At 66.3% G+C, this 23,995-nt stretch overlaps 3 protein-coding genes across 9 annotated transcripts; all 3 read right to left on the bottom strand.

Moving 5' to 3' along the window:
- Positions 1 to 1,458: 1,458 nt before the first annotated feature.
- On the bottom strand, positions 1,459 to 17,843 carry ZBTB7B (zinc finger and BTB domain containing 7B). Of its 4 annotated transcripts, none has more exons than XM_039387672.1 (3): positions 17,827 to 17,843; positions 3,679 to 4,685; positions 1,459 to 2,892 (listed from the first exon to the last, which is right to left on the bottom strand). In XM_039387672.1, the coding sequence occupies exons 2-3, from the start codon at positions 4,677 to 4,679 to the stop codon at positions 2,472 to 2,474; spliced, it is 1,422 nt and encodes a 473-aa protein (XP_039243606.1). In that variant the 5' UTR covers positions 4,680 to 4,685; positions 17,827 to 17,843; the 3' UTR covers positions 1,459 to 2,471. The 4 variants fall into 4 exon arrangements, with proteins under 4 accessions (XP_039243606.1, XP_027581640.1, XP_027581639.1 ...); XM_027725839.2 differs by lacking the exon at positions 17,827 to 17,843 and adding an exon at positions 14,413 to 14,443; XM_027725838.2 differs by lacking the exon at positions 17,827 to 17,843 and adding an exon at positions 14,293 to 14,348.
- Positions 15,886 to 19,952, bottom strand: LOC113990409 (mothers against decapentaplegic homolog 6-like). Of its 3 annotated transcripts, XM_027725829.2 has the most exons (4): positions 18,859 to 19,952; positions 18,085 to 18,498; positions 17,827 to 17,940; positions 15,886 to 17,258 (listed from the first exon to the last, which is right to left on the bottom strand). In XM_027725829.2, exons 2-4 carry the CDS (start codon positions 18,476 to 18,478, stop codon positions 16,723 to 16,725), a joined length of 1,044 nt encoding a protein of 347 aa, XP_027581630.1. In that variant the 5' UTR covers positions 18,479 to 18,498; positions 18,859 to 19,952; the 3' UTR covers positions 15,886 to 16,722. The 3 variants fall into 3 exon arrangements, with proteins under 3 accessions (XP_027581630.1, XP_039243607.1, XP_027581631.2); XM_039387673.1 differs by having other exon boundaries at positions 18,085 to 19,952; XM_027725830.2 differs by having other exon boundaries at positions 17,842 to 17,940; positions 18,085 to 19,952.
- A 917-nt stretch (positions 19,953 to 20,869) lies between these two features.
- On the bottom strand, positions 20,870 to 23,735 carry FLAD1 (flavin adenine dinucleotide synthetase 1). Of its 2 annotated transcripts, none has more exons than XM_027725824.2 (7): positions 23,637 to 23,735; positions 22,750 to 23,506; positions 22,175 to 22,325; positions 21,882 to 21,980; positions 21,611 to 21,800; positions 21,168 to 21,241; positions 20,870 to 21,086 (listed from the first exon to the last, which is right to left on the bottom strand). In XM_027725824.2, the coding sequence occupies exons 1-7, from the start codon at positions 23,709 to 23,711 to the stop codon at positions 20,951 to 20,953; spliced, it is 1,482 nt and encodes a 493-aa protein (XP_027581625.1). In that variant the 5' UTR covers positions 23,712 to 23,735; the 3' UTR covers positions 20,870 to 20,950. The 2 variants fall into 2 exon arrangements, with proteins under 2 accessions (XP_027581625.1, XP_027581626.1); XM_027725825.2 differs by having other exon boundaries at positions 22,175 to 22,322.
- Between the last annotated feature and the right edge of the window lie 260 nt (positions 23,736 to 23,995).

The following is a 23,995-nucleotide window of genomic DNA, read 5'->3' as shown; positions in this document are numbered from 1 at the left end:
ATGGAGGTTGGCAAAGGCCAGTGGCATCCTTTTCCAAGCAGCTGGATGGTCAGCATGCTTATGGGCTGTAGCAGCCACCACACCACTGATACAGGAGGCCGAGACATTTGCTTTGGAACAGCCTCTAACTGTGCTGGTCCCATATGCCATGCTGGCTGTTTGGAATCTAAAGAGACATCACTGGATCTCTCCAAGCCAACTGGCAAGATACCAAGTTGTGCTCATGGACCAAGGAGAAGTAGACATGTGTGTGACATCAACTTTAAATGAAGCCACTTTGCTCCCTACTGAAAAGCAAGAGCCTTTTCAACATGACTGGGTGCACACCATGGAGCAGGTAGATGCAGGTTTAAGGGTTGAACCTGTACAAAACATGGACTGATGGCAGCAACTTTGTGCAATGCAGGTAAGTTACCCCTGGAGGATGGAAAAGAGCAGTGGCATCCCTGGGGTCTGTGGCACGGATCCCTGGGATATAGTCCCATGGATCATCAGCCCGTGCCTGCAGGTTCCCTGCCCTCACCCAACATGTTCCCTTCTTGGGTATGTAGCACAAACACTGGTGGTGAGGGTGGCAGTGCCCATCCTGCTGGTGGTGAGGGTGGCAGTGTCCCCCGTCCTGCCCTGCACTGGAGGTGCTGGACAACACCACCGCTATCCCCTATCTCAACCAAGACTTCAACTGCCAGGAACAGGCTGACAACAGTGACAGCAAGCTGAAGGAGGTGGGTGGTCCTGCAGCCACCCAGCAGTGAGGGCAGGGCCCAGTGACAGCAGGATAGTGCCATGGGACAGCGGGAACAGGGTCCAGGCGCTGGAATGTGGCTGGAGCCCCTGCAGCGCAGCAGAAGCTCAGAGCCCCTGGGTGGGGAGGGGCTGGCAAATAAAGCACTCAGTCCTTGAGGTGCTGGAGTTGGTATCCACCAGTTCATGGTGGTCATGCTGCCCCTGCCTCCATCCCTGCTGTGCCCTCAGCCGCTCAGTGTTCCCATCCCCAGCACCTTGGTGCCACCATGTACATTTCTAGGGTGCCCTAAGCCCCTTTATATCCTTGTCCGCAGCCCTGTGGTGCACCCATTCCCATCCCTGTGGTGCCCCCAGCCCCATGCTCCCCCCAGCCTCAGCCCCATGCTGACCACCCCCCCTTGATGACCCTATACCCGCACATGGTGCCATCTCCATTCCTATGGTGCACCAAGCCCTGTCCCTGTCCCCACAATGCCCCCAGCCCCTTGATGCCCCCATCTCCATCTCCATGGTATGCCTAGCCTTGTTCCTTGTCCCTGTGGTGCCCCTAGCCTTGTTGTGCCTCCCATCTTGACACCAAGTCCCTCAATGTGCCCAGCCCCATGCCTAGGGTGCCCCTTCCCCCTCCCAGACCCTCGATGTCCCTGTTCCCAACCCCACAGTGCCTCCAGCCCCAAGCTGCTCAGGGTGAGGGTACAGAATGGACAGACAGCTGGACGCAGGGGGGTCCCTGCTTCTCCATTTATTAACAAGCAGCCTTCGTTTAAAAAAAAACCAAAAAAACAAACAAACACAGACATACAGACAGGCAGAGGCGGCCCAGAGGGGCGGGGAGGCCGCCCGCCCATGGTTCGTTTGGTTCCTGACACCAGAGAGGTTCAAGTAGCCGAAAAGGTTCAAGTTCACCATAAGGCACTTTAAAGCCATGATGGGAGCGGAGCTCCCCCAGCCCCATCACCCCTCCCGGCACCCCATGGCAAGGGACAGATGTGAGGGCCGGGCAGCGCTGGCGGGTGGCAGCGGAGGGGCCGGGGGAGGGAATATATTACATCATCTTTTTAAATATAGATAAAACTCTTATTGTAGACAAATAGTGCCGGTCCCCTACTCCCCCGGGGAGGCTGCGCCCTGCGGGGGGCATGTGCAAAGGGCAGAGGGGTGACCGTGGGGGCCCGGCCACCCCAGGGAGGTGGGTCCCACAGGGCCGAGGGGTTTCGGAAGGGGGCCGGGGCCGGGGAGGGGACGGGGCTGCCCCGCACCCGGGGTGGGCTCACCCGAATAGTGCAACCAAGAGAAAGCAGCCGGGAGTGCAGGGGCGAGGGGGGCTCGCCGGGGGGGGGCTGCTCAGAGTGGGGAGAGGGGGACAAGCTATGCACAGCGCAGGGCAGTTGGTACCCCCACACTGGGGAGAGCACAGGAGGCTCTCTCCAGCTGGAGGGGGGGGGGGTGTCTCGGTCCATGGGTGCCCCTGCCCAGTCCTGGCATCCCCGAGGGGAGTTTGGTGACAGGACACCCAAATCCTAATCCCCCCTTCAGCCACCTGGGCATGACCAGGTAGGCCCGGGCACGGCGGGGGGTGGTAGGGACCCCCCACCCCCTTGTGCAAATCGGCTGGGGGGGTTTCCCCCTTTGCATAACTGGGAATGAACCGTGATGGGAAAAACGGGAACAGAAACCCTGGTGGGCACAGCACAGCTCGGCACAGCACGGCCATTGCATCGGCCCTATGCCGTCTCCACTGGCACAGTGCCATCCGGTTGTGGCCCTTCCTCGCCCTCCGGCTCCTCTTCCTCCTCCTCGGGCTGCCCTGGAGCCCAGTAACGGGCGATGGAGAGGCGCAGCCCCTCCAGCCGCCCGTTGGAGAGGTCGAGGCCAGGGGGACCGGCGGGCGGTGGGGGCGGCTCATCACGGCGGCGGCGGCGGGTCCGCACCTCCAGGCAGTTCTGGCCCTTGAGGTGCCGCTGCAGGTGGTCATCCTTGGCGAAGGCCTTGTGGCAGAGGTTGCACTCGTAGGGCCGGGCGCCTGTGTGCAGGTGCATGTGGTTCTTCAGGTCATAGCTGTGCAGGAAGCGGGCGCTGCAGTGCTGGCAGGAGTAGGGCCGCTCACCCGTGTGTTTCCGCATGTGGATCTTCAGCTTGTCGTTCCTGGAGTTGGGACACACAGGGAGACATTGGCACGGGGCAGCTGGCATGGCACCCAGCCATGGCAGGCAGGGAAATGGTGCTGACAGCCCCATAGCAGGGATGCTCTGCAGGGCGCAGGGGTCCAGCTGCTTGAGGGGTAGGGGACCATTTTGCAGCTGCATGGCTGGGATGCAGTTTGGTGATGCAGGAGAGGTGCAGGGGGGACGCTGCTGGGTACCCTAGGATGGTCTGGCAGTGCTTACGGAGGGCCGAAGACCCCACCCCAGACCTACACCACACCATGCCGGCAGAGGTGGTGCCGTGGGAGATGCCAGCAGGTGTCAGGCCTGGGTTGCTCTGGCAGCACAGAGTGCAGAACACCCCACAGACCTGACTGCACCAGCATGGATGGCAGGGGGGCACTATAGGGGATGCTGCCAGGTACCTTGGGTCAGTCTGGCAGCACTCATGAGGTGCAGAAGGCCCCATGAACCTCACTGCACCACAACAAGGGCTGGCAGGGGGTGCCATGGAGGATGCCATTGGGTACCCTGGGTTGATCCAGAGCACCCATGGGGTGCCAAAGTCCCCTTGGATCTGCACCGCACCAGTAGGGCTGGCAGAGGGGTACTGTGGAATATGCCACTGGGTACCCCAGGTTGGTCCAGCAGCACTCAGGGGATGCAGAACAGCCCATGGACCATGCCAGGGCTGTGGCCAGGCCTCAGCAGGACTGGCAGGGGGAGTGTCATGGGAGATGTTACTGGGTACACGTCCTGCAGGGAGGGTCCATCCAGCAGCACTCACCGTGTGAATCGGACCCCGCACACCTGGCAGGCGAAGGGCTTCTCACCCGTGTGTGTGCGCATGTGGCGAGGCAGCTTGCCGGCGCCGTGGATGACCTTGTGACAGACAGGGCACTCCTGGGGCATCTGCGAGCGGCGCTTGCGCACCAGCTTGTCAGGGCTATCCAGCCCAGGTGTCAGCGACTCATGGTGCAGCGAGCTCAAGTATGCCATCAGGTCGGGGTCAATGGCATCATCGTCAGAGGTGGCCTCCTCAGGGGACAGGGGGGGCTGGTAGGGGAAGGGGAAGGAGTGTGGGGGCAGCTCTTCCTCCTCAGGCAGCTCTAAGCTGTCATAGGGCAGGGGCAGCCCCTCGGGCAGGGGGGGCGAGGGCAGTTGTGGGGGCGGTGGGGGGCTGCCGCAGCCCTCAGCCACCTCAGTGGGTGGTTCCTCGGCGTGGTTGTTGAGCCGGGCACCGGGGGCTTGCAGAAACTTGCGGGTCTTCTTGCTGCGCCGGGCAGTGGGGCGGGGTGGTGGCGGGGCAGGCAGCTCACCCTCGGGGAGGGTGGCGAAAGCCTCCAGGTAGCGGCGAGCACGTTCACAGTCGCTGTCATCGGGGCCAGGTGCCTCCAGCCCACTGCCCTGCAGGATCTCCACACAGGCAGCGATGACACAGGGGATCTCCAGCAGTCGGGCAGCGCGCAGCACCTCGCCCATGTTCGCGCTGCTGATGGTCAGCGTGGCTGTGTAGGCGAACTCCAGCAGCGCGCCCAGCGCCTCTGGCCCCACAAAGTCCAGCTCGCAGACCTCCTGCCCTGGCCCCGGCCCTGCAAAGAGCTTCTTGAAGTAGCGGCTGGAGGCAGCCAGGACAGCGCGGTGGGTGCGGTACTCCAGCCCCTGTGTCTTGATGGTGACATCGCAGAGCAGCCCCAGCTGCCGCTGCTCGTTCAGGCAGCTCAGCAGCTCGCTGCTGTGCTCAGGGAAAGGGATGCCGATGAGGTCGTCCTCTGGGCTGGCCATCATCCTCACCTGTGGGAAGGATAGGATGCTGCCTGAGCGGTGCACAAAGCACCTGGGAGACAGCGCTTGGAGGAAACACTGCGGTTGGAGCATTGCTGTCGCAAAGCCAGGGCACAAGGAACCCTCCATGCACATGCTGGGTGACACTAGGGTTTCAGTGGGACACTAAACCGGGGCAGGCTCAGGGCCTGTGGTCTGCCCTCAGCCCCCTCTGTGCTCTGCCGAGGTTGGCGGGTGCAGCCCTCCCGCCGCAGCCCCCCGCACTTCCTCCATTAACACCAGCACCAGCCACCCGCACCGCCACAGCAAAGGGGGAAATCTCAGCGTGGTGCCTTTGAACGTCGCCAAGGTGCAGCACTTCCTGTGTCAGCCCACCCACCACCACCCCCGGCTCCCCCGGCAAGGCCAGGCACAGCCACCAGCTCCCAGCCACCCCCACCCCCATCCTGGGAACGCGGGCCTCACCGGCAGCAGGCGTGGGTGGGCAGGCGAGTGCCGGGAAGAGGGCCCTGAGGGCCGGGGGCCGCCCCGTGGAGCCCAGCCGGGCTGGGAACGGGGGCCACGCTTCCTGCCACCGCAGATTAGGATCAGCACCCGCGCCGCCGGTTCCTGCCCCCGCTCCTGGTGGGGACTGGGCCCCCTCCCTCCCCCTGTGCCCAAGCCCGGGGCCACTCCTCGCCCAGCCAAGCCCAGCCTGCGCCAGTCAGGCCTTTCCCACGCTGTGGCTGGCAGGGCTTGGCTTTAGACCTAACCCAGCACTGCTGGCACTCACACCGGGGTCCTCACAGCACAGCACCAGGGACCCACGTGTTCCTGTGGAGCCAGCAGAGGTGGGTGATGGAGCCTGTGGGAAGGGGGACCCCACAACAACCTGCAGGCAGGGTACAGACAGCAGAGGCAGCTCCAGGGCTGCAACCTGTCTTGCGACACCATGCACAGCCATAGGCAATGCCCTTGCAGCCAGATGGGGCTGCTTACTGACACTGGCCTGGCTTGGTGACACCTGCATGGAGTCCAGCCGACTGCAGCTTGAGGGAGGCAGAAGCAGGTACCAGCACTGCCACGTTGTGACTCTCGGTGCTGTCAGAGCCGTGCCATGCCAAGCCAAGCCATGGTGGATGGCAGCATGTGGCACTGGCCATTGCTGAGCCGTACAAGGCAGTGCTGAGCCACGCCAGGCCCATCCACCCCAAACCCACCATGGGTGCCAAGCCACACTGTGCCGTCGGCGGGCGGGTGTGGGGGGACGTGCCCCCTCTTGCCCATGGAGGGGCGGCGCGGCCGACGGCCCCCGGCACAGGGGCCCATCCCCAAGCCGGCCACTCCCTGCGCTTGGGCAGTTGCCAGCTGGGGCTGCCTCGGCAGGCAGCTGGGAACGGCCCCGGAGCAACTGGCTGTGGAGCCGCCCCAGCCGCTGCCGAGCAGGCCCGACCGGCAGGGCAGGCAGCAGCCGCCCCTGAAACTGGGAGCCGGGCAGTGCCGACCGCCTGGGATGGGATGCTGGCGCCAGCGCCCATGGCTGAGCCCCCCTCCTTGGCAGGAGCCCGTCCCACCACTGGCTGGGGTCCCCTCTGCCTGCTGAGGCGGGGGTGAGCGGATTAGGGGTGATTAAACCATCAGGGCCCTGGGAGCCAACAGGCAGCGACAGCCCCTGGTGGGATTAGGCAGGATTAGCCGCGGGGGCAGGATTACGGGGGGGGGGTGGGGGGGTGAGTACCCCATGCCACAGCTTGGGCAGCTGGAGAGGGATGACAGGGACATGGCACCTGCCAAGGGTGGCCCAGAGCCCCACAGATCCCCAGGGCTGTCACGGGTAATGGTCACGGGATGGGGTGGTACCGTGTCCCCTGTTGCTGCCTCCCCTAGCAATGGCACAATGACAGCCTCCCTTCTGCCCCAGTCCCCAGAGCATCTCCAGCCCCACAAGACACCTGGGTGCTCACAGGACTCTGACAGCGCCCACTGACACATGTCTGTGGGGGTGCCTGGGCGCAGGGCAGCAGCTGAGGCCCTGTCATACTGCAGCGAGGTGGCAGGGTGCTCTGAGGAATGGGCACAGCCATCAGCCTCACCATGTCACAGTGCAGGCAGGCACAGCCTCAGTGCTGCCAATGCCACAGAACATGCCAGCAGAGGCAGGTGACAGAGCTGGGACCCCCGTGAGCAGCCGCTGGGCCAGATGCCAGCGGACACAGCAGGGCTGGGGCAGGGCGGGAGGGGGTGGCAGTGCCGGCAGGCAGGAGGGGGATTTTCCATCACACCAAACCACCCGTTACGGCTCCTCCGCTGACACCCCCCCCCCCCGCACATCCTCCTCACTGGAGCGAAGTCACATGTTGAGCGGGTGCTGTCGTCGAGGAGATCACCGCAGCGATAAGGAAACGGTGGGGGGACGAGGTGTGAGGGGGCCAGACCCACCCCCAGCCCCCCAGTATTCCCTGGCCACTGCCAGAGATGGTGCCCGGGAGAAAGCAGGTAGCGATGCCTGCCATGCCGGGGCTTTCTCAGTTATGTCAATGCTGTGGCCAGGTACATTTCAGCTGCAGCAGCCTCAGAAGGCTGAGGAAAGGGGGGAGTCGCTCCCCACACTGAGCTGGCTCCCATGCAGGGCAGGTTGGCAGCAGAAACAATGCTTGCCTGGGTCACCCTGACATCCCTCAGCCGGCCCGCGCTGCCTGGCACAACCATGGCCAGGCCCCATCCACCTGCCAGCTCCCTCCATCCTAGGGGCCTGGCCACCCCAGCAGAGCCATGCACAGTGGGGTGGGGGTCCAGCCCTGCAGCACCCATCCTGCATGGGGACAGGCTGTGTCCCATGCCACCAAGCCAGGATGGCACCCTGTGCAAGGGCACGGTGCCAGCCTGCGCTGAGCACTGGCCACAGCTTGGGGACAGTGGAAGATGTGGGGTGGGAGGGGGTGTCTGGGGGGGTCTCCCCACCTGCTCCCTCATGGGGAAGCGGGGGAGAGGTCCTGGGGAGCACAGACCCCCCCCCCGGCTGCTGCCAAGTGCTGCTGCTTTTGGTCACAAGTCGCAAATGCTGTCGAGGGACTTCATAGCCACATTGGGGAGAATGAGTCACCCAGGAAGAGGAGTGCAGAGCAGTGTTGCCCCAGCCCCCAGCCCTGCAGGGTCCCTCGTCCTTTGGGAGCTGGGATGGGAGCCCAGGTGCCTGGGCTGTGCAACCCCCACCACCACCACCACCACCGCCGCTGCCCTGCCTGAAGCCAACTGGGAGCAGCAGCAGCCCTGGCGCCGGTGGGCACAGCGAGGGCGGTGGCATGGCTGCGGGGTAGGGGGTTGCGCAGCCCCTCTGCCTATCCTGAAGGTGGCAGCTGGGGCCTGGCCAAACTGGTGACCCTGTGGCAGGCACATCCCAGGGGTCCCATTGCTGGAGGGTGTGGGAAAAGCGGCACTGCCCTTTGTCTTTGCTCATTCTTTTCTTATTCTTTCAAAGGGAAAATGGTTTGGAGAGGGAAGAGGATAAACAGAGTCCCCCAGCCCACAGAACTGAGAGCAACCCCTGTGGCACCGCTCAGCTCCCCGCTGGCCAGCTCACACGGAGAGCTCCCAGTGCCCGAGCACCTTCAGCATCTCCCAGGCACAGCCGTTTGCTGCCGCCATGGCACATCAGCCATCGGTACTGAGGAAGGGGGTCGGAGCACTGTGGCCTAGGGCTGCCTCAGCACCCAGATGGCACTGTGCCAGGGGCCCAGTGCCAGCCCAGCACGATAGCTGCCATGGAGGCTGGGCACAGGCATCCCTGTCACAGCAGAGCGGGACCAGCAACATTGCCAGTGCCAATCCCAGCACCTGCAGCAGGGACAAGAAGCAGAGTCCCCACGCCATCCCCCGACCCACTGGCACTGTGCTGGCATCCTGGCCCTCTCCTGCTGCCAAAACCTTTCCTACCGCCACGTCTGGCTGTCTGGCATTGCGACTGTGGGGTGTGGGCCCTGCTCTGCCAAGCCAAGGTGACCCAGATCTCGCCACCTGTCCCTTCCTGTCCTATCCTATCCCATCCCAACCTACCGGAGCAAAGGCAGCGTAGGGCTCAGGCGACACCAGCATCCCAGCAGCCTCTTGGCTGGCACTGAAGCAGCTGGCCCAGCTTTTTTAGAGCCCAGTGGTACCACGCTGGGTCCCCAACCCCCTGGAACCTTCCCCACCAGTGATGGCGGAGCGGGTGCGTGGCTTACCTGGCCTGTGTCCTGGCGTGGCTCGGCACTACGTCGCAGCCGGGCTGGCGGCCTGCGAGCGGCAGGGAGGGGAAGGCACGGTGCTGTGTGAACTTGGCCCTGCTCCCCACTGCACTTGAGCTCAGGATCCCACCTCAAAAGGAGTCGACGCCCACACCCCGGGTCACGCACCTCCCAGCCCCGCTTCCCAGAACACACACGGCATTAACCCTTTGTGGCCGGTGCTGTGTCACGGGGCACCGACCCAGAACCAGGCATGGGGCATCCCCTGGCCCACTCCCACAGGAGAAAATGAGAGCACCACCAGGAGAGGCACCCCATAGCATAAGCATCCCTCTCCTGCCACCGGCATTGCCTCCAGGCCACCTGCCCCTGCCCCCCATGCTAAGGCATCACACGGGCCCTCACCTTCTGTGCCACCCCAAGGCAGGGCGCTGGGCGCTGGGTGCTCCCCGCTGGCCGCGGCCGGCCTAGCCGAGCCAGGAGGGCGCCTGTGCTTGGCGGGAGCGGGGCTGCCACCACAGGGCTGGGCTGGGTGAGCGTGCTGCGGCCTGCCCGGCCAGCCCCGGAGCCACCCCTCGGCCCTATGGATCTGTGTCCTGCTCTACCCTTGGAGCAGGTTCCCAAGGTCCCACGGGGAATGTGGGATGTGACAACAGCCTGGCTGGACTGTGCTGCCTGGTCCCCTCCACTCCCCCAGGCTGGGGCACCCATGGGCCCCCCTGGCCAGGCTTCAGGTTCGTGCAATCCCCCCCATAATTACACCCTCTGTGTCCCCAGCTAAACAGCAATTAGCAGCCCAGAGAGCGCGCCCCACACCCCACCGCTGGCACCAGCAGCCGCCCAGGCCACCCACGCCAGCCCAGCCAGGGGCACCTGCACCACAGCACCCTGGCATGGCCCCGGATAGGCCCCGGGCATCGTGCCGGTGCTGCTGACAGCAGGAGGCCAGCAGAAAGGGGAACAGCCCCACACTAGCCGGGTAGTGAAGGGCCTCCAGCCCAGCCCTAGCAATGCTCACAGAGAGCCGGGTTGTGCAAGAGCCCACAGGCGGGCAGAAGAGATGGCAGGCGGGCAGAGGGGCAGTACCAGCATGCCCTGGCATGGCATGCCACCTCCCCCATCACCATGGACTGTGTGCTGGGCAGGAGCTGGCTGTGGGGCTGCGGGTCAGCCCAGTGCCTGGAGCGCAGGCAGCACCCAGCCTGGGGCAGCAGGGCTGCAGGCAGCACTGCCCACTGCACTGCCACACTGCTCTGGGCTGACTGGCTGCCCCAGTGTGGGGCACAGCGGAGGGCACAGCGTCCCTGGGAGGGAGGGAGGGAAGAGGAAAGGGAAGGAGGGAGGGATGCGGCACCTGCTGCCAACCCTTCGCCTGCCCTTTGTTCCCCATAAAGGAGGGGAATGGCGCCAGCCCCCCCCTGGCCCAGGTGTGCCAGGTGCTAAGGGCGGGAGATAAGGTGGGCGAGGCGGGCAGGGAGGGGCACAGCATGGCATGGGCACGCAGCCCTGAGTCAGGGTTCCTTGCTGGTGGCCAGGCCCCACTGGGGTGAGTCACCATGGCCCCCCCACCCTGGGGGTGTTGCAACCGCCCAGGCGCTGGCCACAAACTGCTGCTCACCCTGGCTGGGGGGCACTGGGCTGCCTACCGGGGGGGACCAGGTGGGGAGGTGCTGGCCTTTGGGGCTGATGGGCCGACCTTCATCCATTCCTCCATCCTCCTCCAGGCTTCGCCCTTGCCTTGGCCAGTGGCACCCTGACCATGTCACCAGTGATGGGACATGGCCTCATCCCAGCTCCTGCATGGCACTGGCTCCTCTTCTGATGGCAGGACAGGCACCCCAGCCATGGACATCCCCATTTTCTGCATCACATCCTGACCCAACTTGCCAAGGCAGGGGGTTCCATGGCCACATGCTTGCCCATGGGTGGCCAGTACAGATGTGGCCAAGGGCATGTGGCCCCTGTGGGTCACCCTCAGGCTCCCTAGCGTGCCAGGGAGAGGTCACACGAAGCTGGACATGGGTTGTCCCTGGCTGCTCCCTGCTCAGGGAGATGGCAGGAACAGGCAGGGGGAAGGAAGGAAGGAAGGAAGGAAGGAAGGAAGGAAGGAAGGAAGGAAGGAAGGAAGGAAGGAAGGAAGGAAGGATGGAAGGATGGAAGGATGGAAAATGGGCACATTTCACCTGATAGCCAGGGGGACAGGACTGCAGTCAAAGCGAGTGGCTCTCAGAGGGGTCCCAAGCCTAGCCAGTGCCCAGGCCACCCCTGCCAGCACCAAGAGAAGCATGGAGGAACTGGGCATCCTGCACAGCCCAGCCTGGCCAGGACCCTACTGAGATGGAGCCAAACTCGGTTGCTCATGTGCCTCCCTGCAGCCCGGTCTGGGCACAGGGTTACTGGTGGCAGCAGGACGAGGCTCTGCCAGCCCCCAGCCTGGGATAGGCAGGCTTGCCTGTGGCTGGGCCTGCTCGCTGGCCCCAGGGTGAGCCAGCTCTGGAGCTGCTGGCCCTGCAGGAGTTATGGGAACCCCTTGGAGAGCAGCCAGACTGCCTGGGTCCCACCACACTGCACAGCCCCAGGGGGTCCCCTTGGCTGGTGGCACCTCCTAGTCAGTGCAAGGTATGTGTCCTCACAGCACCTCAGAGACTGAGCATTGCCAGCGGCGCCGTCCAGGCCCCAACGCTTCATCCTGGCACTGGCGCTGTGCTGGTCTTGGTGGGGTCACTCGGCAAGGACAGTGCCAGCCCACAGCCCCCCCCCCTTCATACCCCCCAAAATAGCCTGGCTTCCGCCCCCACGGCAGCTGCCTGCTGCCAGCTCCCCGCTGCCCACGGCTGATCCCAGGGAGGGAAGGGGGGCAGGCAGCTCTAATCCCCCCCCAAGCCCATGTAGCACTGCCAGCGGGGACATGCCCGCCACAGCCACTCCAACCCATGAAGCACCACTGGGGAGACCCCAGCCAGCCCTGCTCTGTGTGGAGGGCGATGGCCCCACAGCTCCATAGTGGAGCAGGGCCCAGGACAACGTCTGTGGAGCTCCACTATGGGACACAGGGCTCTCCCCAAGGCCCACCGTAGTGGCTGCCTTGGCACCACCCAAGCAGGAGGGACAGAAATCCCTTCTCCTTTCCTCCTTGGCCTTGCAGCGGGGCAAAAGCTCCTGCACATCCTTACCCCCAGCTCTGTGCCCCCAAGGATGCCCACAGGAGAAGAACCAAAGCAAAATTGCTGGGGTGCCACCATACCCAACACATGCCAGGCAGCCCAGCCACGCTCCCCATCCCGCCAGCATCTGGGGTGGACAGTGCCTGGCACCCAGCCTGCCCAGGACCCAATGCCTGGCAGCAGGACCCCCTTACTCACCGCCCACTCCGGCCACTGCCCATGGGGCCTGGGGACACGGCAGGAACAGCCAGGCAGAGTGGAGCACGCAGTGCAGCCGAGGCTGCCAGGAGAGGCCAGAGCTCGCCTGACCTACTTCTCCTTCCGCATCACCTGCTTTCATTTTCCCTCACCCTGGCTGGTCCCCCCCGCCCGGCCGTGGCCCCGCCAAGTCACGCCACCAGCTCTGGGGACACAGGGCACCCAGGCCCTGTGGCTCCCACTGCACCAGTGTGCATGCCAACTGGCCGCCCATCCCTGGGCATGGAGCATGGCCAGGCACCAGGCATGCTGAAGGTCACTGGCCACAGCCCTGGCATCCCCCCACTACGTGCACGGCCACCCAAGCGTCACCTTCCTGGCACAAAGCGAGTTTGACGGGCGTCAGCCCAGCCCCTCGCCGGGTCCTCTGGCCACCCCAGGGCTTGCTGGGGTGTGGACACGCAGCTCCCGGGGCATGTCGGGGACGCCAGCGCTGCCACGGGGAGCCAGGCGGGCGCCAACCCTCCAGACGGGGCGGCCGCTCCCGCCGGCACCCCGCCGGCTCCCGCGGTGGAGTTACCATGGGAAGGCGGCTGTGGTGGCGCAGGGGGAGCGCAGGCTCCCGGGGGCTTCCGCCAACAGTCTGTGCGCTGCCAGGAGAAATTTCTCCCTGGTTTCATCATCCACCGCCTGCCCCGAAGGAGAAGTCCCCGCTCCACGCACGGGACAGCAGACGCCCCTTGGGGGCTGGGGGTGCAGCGGGGGCTGCGCTGGCCCTGCACCCCCCGCTGCCGCCCACTCCCCGCCCCCGCGTGCTCAGGCCTGTCGCGCTCGTGCCACGTGTGCACTGAGGGTGCACGGCACCAGCTGGCAAAGCCACGCTGCCACAGTTGCCCCAGGATCAGCACTGCAGCGCTGGGGGCAACCTGCGCCCGGGGAGGGGGTCTTGGAGGGTCCTCAGGACCAAACATCGATGTGTGTGTGTCGCCCCACACCTGTCACCTTCCCGCGCTCACCTCTGCACCCCCCGTCCCCAGCACGGGCACTCCCAGCCCTGTTGCCCCACACTGCGCTGCCCCAGAGTTTCCCCTTCTCCAAGCACCCGCTCCAAGTTCCTGAGCTCAGTCCCTCCCTCTGTCCCCGGCACCGGCATCATCACCGCAGCCTTGAGTCGCCGCAGTCGCCGCGTGCCTCCGCCAGCGCGGGGGGTCCCAGCGCGCCCCCCGCTCCCACCAGCAGCGGCGGCTGGAAACTGAGGCACGGGGCAACTCACCCCACGGCACAGCCGGCACTGCGTCCCCTCGCCAAGTGAGCACAGCCACGGGTCAAGGGCGGCTGCAGCCCAAGACGGGGATCTGCTCCGGCGGGAGGGTAAATACCGCACCCCGCCCCGGGCAAACAGTGGCTGGGGGCAGCCAGCCAGGGGGACGAGGACAGGTACGGCAGGGCTGGGCGCACGGGGCAGAGTCCAGCGGTGTTCGGCAGGTGCTACCAAGGCACCGATCCCGGTGGGGACCGCTGCACAGCCGAGCAGTGAGCCGCCGCTGCCAGCGTGCAGGCCCGGGGGTCACCGGCGTGGCACAGCGTGTCGGTACACGGGGACACCCTCCGACTCTACTGGCACCGCCGCACTGGGGGTTCCCTGAGCTGCCTTCCCCGTGCGACGGTGCCGTTCCTGCCCGGTACACTAGGGACGCCGCCAAGCTGCTCACCAGGTTGGGAAGGGCAGTGGGACGGCGGCAGCTCTCAGTCACCCGTGGGTGACCCACGGGGGACCCTGGCTGGATTTAGCAGCACCGCAATAGGACCCCAGCGGAGCCTTGGCAGCCGCCCCGACACGCAACGGGGACCTGCCGGTATCACCGATTTCCCGCAGCCCTGTGCGCAGCCACCGGGAACAGCCCACGAGTGACACCCCTTCCCCCCCCGCCCCACGGGCGACGTGTCCTCCAGCTCCGGCGGCGGGTGGAGACGGAGGGGAGACCGCGAGGTGCCCCGCGAGCCGGCCGTGCCCGCCCACCGCCCGCAGCATCCCGGATCCACGCGACTCACCGCAACCGGGCGGCAAAAAGCGGTCGCCGCGCCGCTCCCGGTCCCGCTGCCAGTGGGTCGATACCTCCGCGCAAACCCCCGCCGGTGGGTCTGTCCGCTCCCCACCCGACCGCCACTCACCTGCGCGCCCCGCCCGAGCCACGGGCCGCTCCTGGGGCCGCGGCCCCGCCTCCGCCTTCACCTGCCGCCGCCGCGCCCCGCCCGCTCCCCCCCCCCCGGACCGCCGCCGCCGCCGCCGCCGCCGGGGCTCCAGGAAGCGCCCGCCCCCGCTCGCCCATTGGGCAGCGCGCCGGCGCTCGCGCGTCCGATTGGTGGAGCGCCCCGTCAATCAGCCCCGCGCCTCGCCCCGTGAGGGCGGGGGCCGCGCGCGCCCCCCGGGACCTGGGGGGAGCTGAGTCAGAGCCGGGAACGGGGCTCGGCCCCGGACCTGGAGTGGGGGGGAACAGCCCGGGACGGCCCCGCCGGCGCCGAGCGCGCTCCGCCCGCTGCGGCCGCCCCGAGTCCCGGGGCCAGCACGGCACGGCCCGGCCCGCTCCGCCCCGTGGGCACAGGGGGGGCGGGGAAGCGGGCATGGGGTGGGGGGTGAGAGCTGAGAAGTGTGCACCGGAGGGGGAGTTTAGGGTACTGGGAAACTGAGCGTGGCGGGGAGGTAGAGGGGTGGAGAGCCGGGCTTGGGGAACCGGGCACCGAGCAGCGAGCGCTGGGAGGGTTGGAATGCCGGGCACGGGGGGATGGAGAGCTGGACACAGAGAACGTGGCGCCGGGGGGATCCGGACAGCCGCCGGCGCGGGGGGCAGCCCAGCGTTCCCGGCGGCGCTGGAGCGAGGGCGGCCCCCCTCAAGCTCCCCCCCGGGGCGGCCCCTCCGCAGGTGCCTGGGCGCGGGCCCCACGCAACCTGTTTGGCCGCTGCCGGCCCCGGGAGGCAGCGGCGGCCCCGGGGCTCACCTCGGCTCACCCCGGCCCCCCCCGCGCCTGGCTCGGAGCGCGGCCGCTGCCCGGCGCTGGCGGAAAGTGTGAGGAGCCGCCGCCGGCCCCGGGGCTGCCAAGGCAAACACGGCCCCGCGCAGACGTTATGTCAGCGGGCGGGGGGGCGGCGACGGCGGGAGCAGGACCCCCACGCACCCTCCCGCCGGGCCCCGGTATCGGGGACCTGCCGCCGCGCCTCGCCCGGCCGCCGACCCTTTTCGGTCCCCCCAGCTCCGTCCGTCCGTGCACCTGCATCCCTGCCGCGGGCACCGGCCCGCCGGACTCGGGGCTTCCGCGGGGGCGGCGGGGGCGACCCGCAGAACCACCACCCCCGCCTCGCCGCTCCCCGCCCGCCCCCCCGGGCCGCCGCTCGCCGTGGCCGCTTCGCTCTGCCGGGGCCGGCGGCGACGCCCCCGGTGCCGCTCCCCCCGACGGCGCGGCCGCACTCACCTCTCGCGGCGGGGCCGGGGCCGGGGCCGGGCGGGGGCCGCGGTCTCAGCCGGGCCGGCGGCGTGGCAGGAAGGACCGGGTGGTCATCGCGGCCCACGGCGGCCGCCTGCAGAGGGCACTGCTAGTCCCCGGAGCCGAGCCCCGTGGGCGGCACCGACACGCGTGGGGACATGAGGGGTCTCTTGGTGCCGGCGGCACCGTTTATTGGGGTTAAAAACAGCAGACGCGGCATGGGAAATCGGGGACCCCCGCAGCTGCACTCGCCCGGGGCGTCCCTGCGCTGCCACGGCTGAAGGACCGCCCGGGGCCTGGCAACCCCACCTTGGGAGACTTTGCACCGACCTCCACCCCAGGGGTGCTGACCTGCCCCCCCATTCGCTCCAGCTGTGCTCACCTGCCCCAGCACCTGCCCCACACTCATCCAGCTGTTCTAACCTGCCCCACTCTCCAGCTGTGCTAACTTGCCCCACACCCATCCACCTGCCCCATATCCCAGCTGTACTCATGGCCCCACTCCACCCCAGCAGTGACAGTTCATTTTCTTTCCCCTCGCTTGCTGTGACATCCAGGCAGGCCCACAGCCCACCTCCTGCCCCCCACTCTGTCCCACCTCCCTTCTCTCCTGCTCCCCCCAGCCCATTCTGCCCTGGCTGCCACCTCCCAAGGCCTGGCCTGGCCTGCGGGGACTCCTGCCTCACACCTTGGTTTGTTTTGCAAAAATAGATAAATTAATATATATTTAACTATTAAAGTAATAAAATTAAAAGAATACGTTAAATAGCTCCTCGTGTCACTGAGAGCCCCATGGTTGGGGGCAGCAGGTGCTGGCAGGGTGGTGAGCCAGGCACAGGGGGCACTGCCCCTCAGGGCTAGGGCAGAGGGTCCCCAGAGTCAGGACAGTCCTGCTACAGCACAGCCCTGGAAGACAAAGGCTGGAGAGTGGTGGAGGGGCCCCCTGGCTTGTGCACCTGCTCTGGGCGAGCTCCCTGACATCCCCCCACAGGCCCCAGCCCCTTAGCACAGCTGGTTCAGCAGGACCTCGAGCCAGCACGGGCACGAGGTGATGAACTGCCGGGAGTAGCAGGGTCCCCAGCCCTTGGCAAAGCTGATGCGGATGCTGTGGGGGTCGGAGGGCCCCTCCCCGGGGAGCCGCCAGCCCCCTTTGCCCCCCACCTGCTCATAGTCAAACACCTTTGCCGAGTAGCCAGGCAGCACCTTGAGGACAGTGAGCCTGCGGGCCCCGGGGGGGCTCAAGGTGGGCGAGCTGACGAAGATGGGGTGCTTGCTGCGATTGTAGGCCCAGATGCCGCCTGGCTCCCGGCTCAGCAGCAGCCCCCGGCCGATCTTGCCACGTGCCCGCCGGACAGCACGGCTGCGGTGGGCAGCCGGCAGCTGGGCCAGACAGAACCCGCTGCCCCATGGCAGCTCACAGAAGACATTCACTGATGCTTCGTGCACGGCGTAGAGGCGGCCCACACGTGTCCGGTGCTCCCAGTAAGCCAGTTTGCACCAGCAGCCATCCTTGATGGTGCTCTGTGAGAGGCTGGTGTCTGGCAGGGGAGAGCAGAGCCATCATCGTGACTGAGCCATGCAGTTGGATGGGCTGAGGGGAGTGGGCACAGGGGGGTCTGCGGACAGAAGGGTGTACTGGCACCCCGAGGATGCCTCAGCACCGGCTCTGGCACTGAGTGTGAGTCACTGGAGCTGCTCCTGGTCCCCAGGGACCCTGGTGACGGGTGGGGCGGGCAGGGGTAGAGCGTGTGTGTGGTGGCGGCTTGGCAGCCTTGGTGGCCAGCAGCCAGGCAGGAGCTGTGGCCATGTGCGTCAAGGCACATTGTTTGTGTCCCCATAGGCAGTGCTTCCTCCGGCGAGGAGCCTGGCGCTGCCAAAAATAACAGGAGCTGCAGTGGGGGGGCCGAGCCCAGGCTGCTCCTCCAGCAGGAACCCCTCATCCCATGCTGGAGCCTTTTCCTCCTGCTAGGAGTGGCTGCTGGCTCTGTTCCCTACTTTTCAGGTTCTGTCCCCTCCAATCTCGGCTCCTGACCCAGGGGTTCAGCCTTGCCCAGTGCCCTCCTGCCCTCTGGGTGTGGCATACACAGTGTGGTGGGACTCTCTTACCGTGCCAGTCCCCACCTTTGCAGCTGAACTCTAGGAGCTGAGTGCCAGGGTGCTGGGGCTCGTCTGGCCAGGAGGGACCACAGGATGCCTTCGAGTAGGAGGGTGGTGGGGTCTCTGTGGAAGGGAGAGAAGGAAGTGAGGGGCTAGGCATGCATTCTACCCCTCTCAGAGGCCCCTGGAGCCCAAAGAGGGCCCCAGGGAGCAGAGTTGAGAGCCTGCGTGGGCAAGGGGACCTCTGGTGTTGCCACCAGCACTCACCAGGTACAGCCAGGCGGCTGAAGTGGTGGGGGTTGCAGCAGAGTGCAGCCAAGTCCCCGCAGACCCCCCGGTGCCCAGCACAGTAGCAGAGGTGCTTGAGCTCATGGGGCTGGTGAACGTCGGGCCAGCGGAAGAGGCGGCAGAGCAGGACTTGAGGGGGGAGCCCCTGCTTGGCCCCTCGCGCATCCCCCCGTGGTGCCCAAACACAGCTGGACTCCCAAGCGCCCCGGCTCTCCACTGCCAGCACCAGCAGCTCCAGATCCTCATCCTTCAGCTTCTTGAAGAGGGCATGAGCTGCTGGTTTGAGGGTGCTGGGGCCGTCCTCGGGGCCCGCTGTTGCACAGCGCTGCCGCCACAGCCGCCGCACGAGCCCCGTGCGGCGTGAGCGGAACATGGGGCGGCAGTGGGGACCACCTGCAGGACAGGGACAGGCGTCACCTCCGTCACCTCCCGCAAGAGCGCTGTGGCTGCAGGGGGTCCTGGTGGGGACCTGCTGCATCCTCCTGTGTCCTCTCACGAGGCTGCTTTGCCTGGATTTGCCGCTGCCTGTGCCCCACATTGCTGCCGTCCCCACCGCGAGGGCACGGTGCCACTTCGAGGGGTACTGGCATCCCGGAGATCATATCAGACATGACTCCAAAACCAACCCCTCACTGCTGGGGAATCTGCCTGTGCTGACGGTCCACGTGCCCCTGCCCACAGCACCCGCCCACTCCCCTGTGGCCCCACCATGGGGCTGGGTAAGGGGTCCCTGGGGAAAGGGGTCTCACTCACGGTGGGTGGCGCAGGAGGGCGCGAGGCTCCGGGGCGGCGCATAGGGCTGTGCTCTCAGGGCGGCCGGCACTGCTCTGACAGCCGTGCGTCACTGCCCGCACTTTTTCCTGTGCCGGGATGCTCTCCCCTCCCCCGGACCTCCCTGTTTGGGGAATTCATTGATTCGCCCCCTCCCGGCCAGCTCCGAGGCTGAACCACGGCCAGGGCCACCACACCAGGACAGGGCAGGCACCAGACGTGTGGGCTCCAGTGGTCAGGGATGCCCAGCACAGAGCTACCAAGGCAGCTGGGCACAGCTAGGAGCCCAGACAGCAGCACAGACCACACCAGTTCACACCCATGGGGCAGGGTCCGGCTGGAGGAGCTGATCTGGGCAGGGGGAAGTCATGTGGCACAGCAGCAGGGCACCATCCTTGCAGACCCTGTTCCCACTCATGTCCACATGGGGGTTGTAAGGACCGCCTAAGCCCCTTGTGGCACCTTGGGTAGGGGTCCCTGCCTTCCCATAGCCCTCGGCCCGACCAGGGCCCCCCACTGTGGGCGCTGGGTGAGGGTGGGAGCCTGCTCCACAACAGAAGAGCTAATGTAAACGGGACCCTTATCCCATGCTGGGCCAGGCTTCCTGCTCCTGACTTCCCGCTGAGATAAGGGAGGCCACACTGGCGCCAGTGCTGCCGCTGAGGACGAGGACGGGGTGTGCAGAGCCTTCCCTGTGCAGGCACCAGCACAAGGAGCATTGGGCAGAATGGGCTCAGGGACCCACAGCCACCCCCACAGCCAGGCCCCAGTGCCACCAGCCATGACCTTTGATGCAGCTCCCAGCCAGGCTGGGCCCATTGGAGACACTTTGCTCCTGCTGCTTCCTGCAGACTCTTGGCAGCACAGGACTGGGACATGAAATGGCTGGAGAGGACGGAGAGGGGAAGCGGGAGATACTGGAGAGCCCCAGCTTCCCACTCCTGCCTCCTGGCCCCAGGGGACGTGGGGACCTTCAGCCCTGGGCAGGGGTGAGGGGTGGGCTGGGGTGCCTTGGTGCTACTCAGAGCGAGGGTTGGAAGGTTTGAGGACGCACACGCGCGCACGCACACACACACACACACACACACACACACACACACACACACACACACACACACACGCTCTCTCCCAGAGCTCTCTCCAAACAGATGCAGCCAGTCAGGCGCTGCTCAGGTTTACTGGGGGTCTATGACTGTGGGGAGTGCAGCGTCCCAGCGCCGGGGGTCCGTCAGCTCCATCAACACATGGCGACAAGCACAGTCCTGGGGAGGGCAGAGAGGCACAGCAGGTGAGGACCCACTGATCAGCATCAAGGCTGCGCCCCCTCAGTCCCCAGAAGCACCACAGCCAGGCCCCCTCTAGCCCCCCAAGCACCATGACCAGGACCTTTTCGCCCCCAAGAGCACCATGGCTGGGCTCCATCACCCACCAGGCACCACGACTAGGCCACTGTCACACCCCAAACGCCACATCAAGTGGGCAGCTGCAGGCGGTCACTCACCCACAGAGGCAGGGCGGGCAGGGAGTGCTGGAGGTCCTGCAGTACTGAAGTAGGGGGGAGGAGGCATTCCCTAGTCCAGCAGCTCACGGACGCACCAGCTGCAGAGAAGGAGGTAGACGCACTCCCGCAGCAGCCGCAGCAGCCAGGAGCCCAGGCGCAGCCCCAGGGAGGTGGTGGCGGGCGCCGGCAGTGCCAGTGCCCGTGGCCGTGCCCGCAGAGCGCCCAGTGGATGGGCTGCCGTGGTCCAGAGGAGCTGCATGGCTGATGAGGGATCAGCTGGATCTGATGTGAGCGGGAGAGGCAGCAGTGCAGATACACAGGGCCCTGGCAAGCCCTGGAACCTGCTACATTCTCCATGCTTCCAAAACCTCCACAACAGCAGGTACAGCGAGGGGGGCACGGCCTGGGGACCCTTTTGTTCCTCCCACTCCTGCCACTGCCCTAATGGGGCCCAACGAGGCCACGCGCCAGCGCAGCGCAGACCACAGCAGGTTTATTCAGTGCTGACAGGCAGCAGGTTTATTCAGTGTCATTCCCGGCAGCTTTCCAGAGGAGCCTCCCAGAGCATGGCCTTCACAGCCGGGACGTGCGCTCCTCTTCCTCGTTCTCCAGCTCGTAGGCAGGCCGGTAGCTCTCCCGGCCCCAGGCGTCGGTGCAGCGCAGCGCTGGGTTCTTGCGCGTGTTGGCCATGCTCCCCAGGGAGGTGTAGCTGTGGAGGGAGGAGGCGGCCGTAGGGCTGTGCCTGGGGGCATTAGCTATGCCCACAAAGAAGGCAGCACTGGGTACTTACCCCTTGTCATAGAGAATGCAGTAGGGAACAAAGAGCTTGCGCAGGAACTCCCAGATGTCCCGGTAGGTCCAGTCCTGCAGGCAGAATTGAACACGGACTGAGGCAGAGGCCTCCAGGGAAGCAAGCTGGACCCTGCTAGAGAGCACCCAGGAGAGCCAGATGGTCCCCAGAGCACCTCTTTCTGTCCCAGTGCCTCCTCATACACAGGGAAACACCCTGGCAGGCAGGAATAAGCCCTGCCCGACAGCACCAGGCAGCCTGGCTGCAGCAAGAGGCACCCGCAGCCACGGCATGGGGCAGCAGATGCGCTGGGGAAAGCAGGAATCATGAGAGAAGCCCTCCAGGATAGGGTTGGATCAGTGCTAGCTCCCAACCCCATCATTTTACCTCTCCCAGGCCCCATGGAGACAGTCCCAGCCCCAAAGCAGGTGGAGGACACGTACCAGCAAGGGGTTCACCCGCATGTACTGGGGCCAGTCAGGGTCTGTCATGCACATGGGGGTCAGGGTGCATGAGTAGGGGTCTGTCCGCCGCGTTCCCATCAGGACGGCCTCCAGCTGTGGCTGCTGCTCCTTTAGGTGGGCCAGGGCCTCCCGGATGGAGCCCTCCACGGTGCAGAGCTGGACATCGTACCTGCGCAGGCAGGGCGGGCAACTGTCTACAGGCAATGTTGCACACCCCCTGCCTGGCAGCCCACCCTGCTCTGCCTCCTACCTCTGGACAGTGGCCTGGATGAACTGCTCCATTTCAGGGAAGGGGGACACAATGCGGATGTAGAGCACTTGCAGCCTCTCCTGCCTCACCGGGAACCGCCTGCGGAGAGACCCAGCACAGCTGGGCCCTGGCCCACAGCAACCAGAGGTAGGGCAGTGTCCAGTCCCCATCAGACAGGCCCCAAGAATCCACTCATTCCCCCAGAGTGGGGCAAGTGAGAGCCCCAGAGCCCCGGCTGGGGTGTGCGGGACACCCCCAGCCCTGCCCCAGGCTGAAGCCCCGTGGGCAAGTACCTCTGGACAGCAGCATGGACAAGGTGCAGCAGGGCCGTGCAGTCCTTGCCGCCGTTGAAGCCCACGCAGAGCTGGGCCAGGCTGTACTGGTCCAAAGCCTCCTCAATGGTTTGCAGGGCTGCTGCCACCTTCTGCCCAAGGGCCGAGCCTGCTGGGATGGGACAGTTGGTGCCTGCCCAGGTCACGCTGCCTCGGCACGGCCCCAGAGCCTGTGGCACCTCACCATTTGGATGTCTTGTTTCCCGACACACAGTGGAGCCACTGCTGGCACCGCAGCAGAGAGCTTGTGCAACCCAGAGGTCTGTGCCACAATGGGACAGGGATCATGAGGGCACTGGGGAACTGCAGCACTGCTGCTGTTACTGCACACTGTGCTCTCAGACTCTGCCACTGCTGGCCCTAACTGGGCTTACAGGTCCCACTCCCACCTGTGTGGGACAATGCAGAACCAGTAAAGCCCTAGCACGCCCCAATGAACCCCCCAGCACACCACAACAGGCAAGCTCCGCTCCCAGGCCAGCATTCCCACTGCCCCAGCCCTCCTGGGCTGCACAGAAGCGCAGAGGCACAGGTACCTGACTCTGCCAGGCTATAAACTTCCGCAGCCGCCCGAGAAACGTAGTCTGTCACCAGTGGCACAGCAACACCCGGTGGCAGCTGCCTCATCAAGAAGCCATACGCCTCCTCCAGGTCCTGCTCCGACTCAGAGTCCAGCGTCAGCTTCACGCGGTAGTAGTTGCTGGCCCAGTCCGGGTAGGAGCCCAGGCTGACGCGGCCCTGGAAAGCAGCATGGGCCCGGTCCAGCACGGGTACGATGAGGAGCTCATCGGCCGCCACATAGACGGCGCGGGAGTGGAATCGGGTCCGCTCACTGCGGAACAGGTGAGCGAGGCCGTCCAGGGCACGTTCCATAAGTGCCGGGATGCCCGGGAAGATGTACACGTTGCGCACGCTGACCAGCGGGTAGTCGAAGGCGCTGCCGCGGCCATCCGTGCCATAGTTGAGGCGTGCGGACTCGGGGACCCGGGCCAGCTTCATCTCAGGGCACTGCGCCTCTGTCCTGCCGAAGAACTTGTGCACCAGGGCCACCAGCTCGGGGTGGGGGACGACATTCTCCTCGAAGGCCTTGGCCACGGCCTCGAAGGTCACGTCGTCGTGCGTGGGGCCGATGCCGCCCGAGGTGAGCACGAAGGTGAAGCGGGCAGCGAAGGCGGCCACCTCGCTAGCGATGGCCTCCACCTCGTCGGGCACCACCGAGATCCGGGCCACCTTCACGCCCATGGCGCGCAGCCGCCGGCACATGAAGAAGGAGTTGGTGTCCTGAGTGTGGCCCTGAGGGGGGACGGAGACACCCGTGACGGCCCCCCAGCCCCGTGCACAGATCCCGGCCCGGCCCGCCCCCCCCCCCCCCCCCCCTCCCGGGCCTGCTCCCCCCACTCCCCGGGCTTGCCCCAAGCCGCACCTTGAGGATCTCGTCGCCGATGACGATGATGCCGGCGGTGCTGGCGGAGCCCCGGGCTGGCCCCTCGACCGCCATGGAGCGGAAAGCGGCGGCGCGCAGGGCCCCGGCTGCCCGCAGCGCCCCCCCCCGCAGCGCCCCCCACATGGACCCTCCCGGACACTCACCCGGGCCGCGGCACCTCCCCGCGCGCTCATCGGCCCGTCCGCCCGTCCGTCACGCGGCCTTGCCGGCGCCCATTGGCCGGGAGGCGGGACCGCGGGGACGGAACCATCGCCGGGGGGAAATGGGGATGTCCCCCCTCGTGGCCATGGGCTCGCCCTGCGGGCGGGGGCATCGGGAGCGCCCCCACCCTCACGGCC

Source organism: Pipra filicauda, unplaced genomic scaffold (genome assembly GCF_003945595.2).
Source record: "Pipra filicauda isolate LSUMZ 115617 unplaced genomic scaffold, ASM394559v2 scaffold580_size271650_pilon, whole genome shotgun sequence".
NCBI classification, from domain to species: Eukaryota; Metazoa; Chordata; class Aves; order Passeriformes; family Pipridae; genus Pipra; species Pipra filicauda.
The sequence above is the reverse complement of the archived record's forward strand: the minus strand, read 5'-3'. Positions and strand labels throughout refer to the sequence as shown.

What these genes read in the sequence shown, in the direction of transcription:
- ZBTB7B (XM_027725837.2), bottom strand. Translation starts at nt 4,811, where the DNA reads ATGTGCATGGAGGGTTCCTTGTGCCCTGGCTTTGCGACAGCAATGCTC. An exon ending in TGCGGGGTCCGATTCACACG is followed by an intron (nt 2,893 to 3,678) that starts GTGAGTGCTGCT and finishes TCCCAACTCCAG; the next exon opens with GAACGACAAGCTGAAGATCC.
- FLAD1 (XM_027725824.2), bottom strand. Translation starts at nt 23,711, where the DNA reads ATGGCGGTCGAGGGGCCAGCCCGGGGCTCCGCCAGCACCGCCGGCATC. An exon ending in TCGGCGACGAGATCCTCAAG is followed by an intron (nt 23,507 to 23,636) that starts GTGCGGCTTGGG and finishes GTCCCCCCTCAG; the next exon opens with GGCCACACTCAGGACACCAA. An exon ending in ATCCAGGCCACTGTCCAGAG is followed by an intron (nt 21,801 to 21,881) that starts GTAGGAGGCAGA and finishes CTGCCTGCGCAG; the next exon opens with GTACGATGTCCAGCTCTGCA.
- LOC113990409 (XM_039387673.1), bottom strand. Translation starts at nt 18,643, where the DNA reads ATGTGGGGCACAGGCAGCGGCAAATCCAGGCAAAGCAGCCTCGTGAGA. An exon ending in CAGCCGCCTGGCTGTACCTG is followed by an intron (nt 17,941 to 18,084) that starts GTGAGTGCTGGT and finishes TCCCTTCCACAG; the next exon opens with AGACCCCACCACCCTCCTAC. An exon ending in CAAAGGTGGGGACTGGCACG is followed by an intron (nt 17,259 to 17,826) that starts GTAAGAGAGTCC and finishes CTCCCCTGCCAG; the next exon opens with ACACCAGCCTCTCACAGAGC.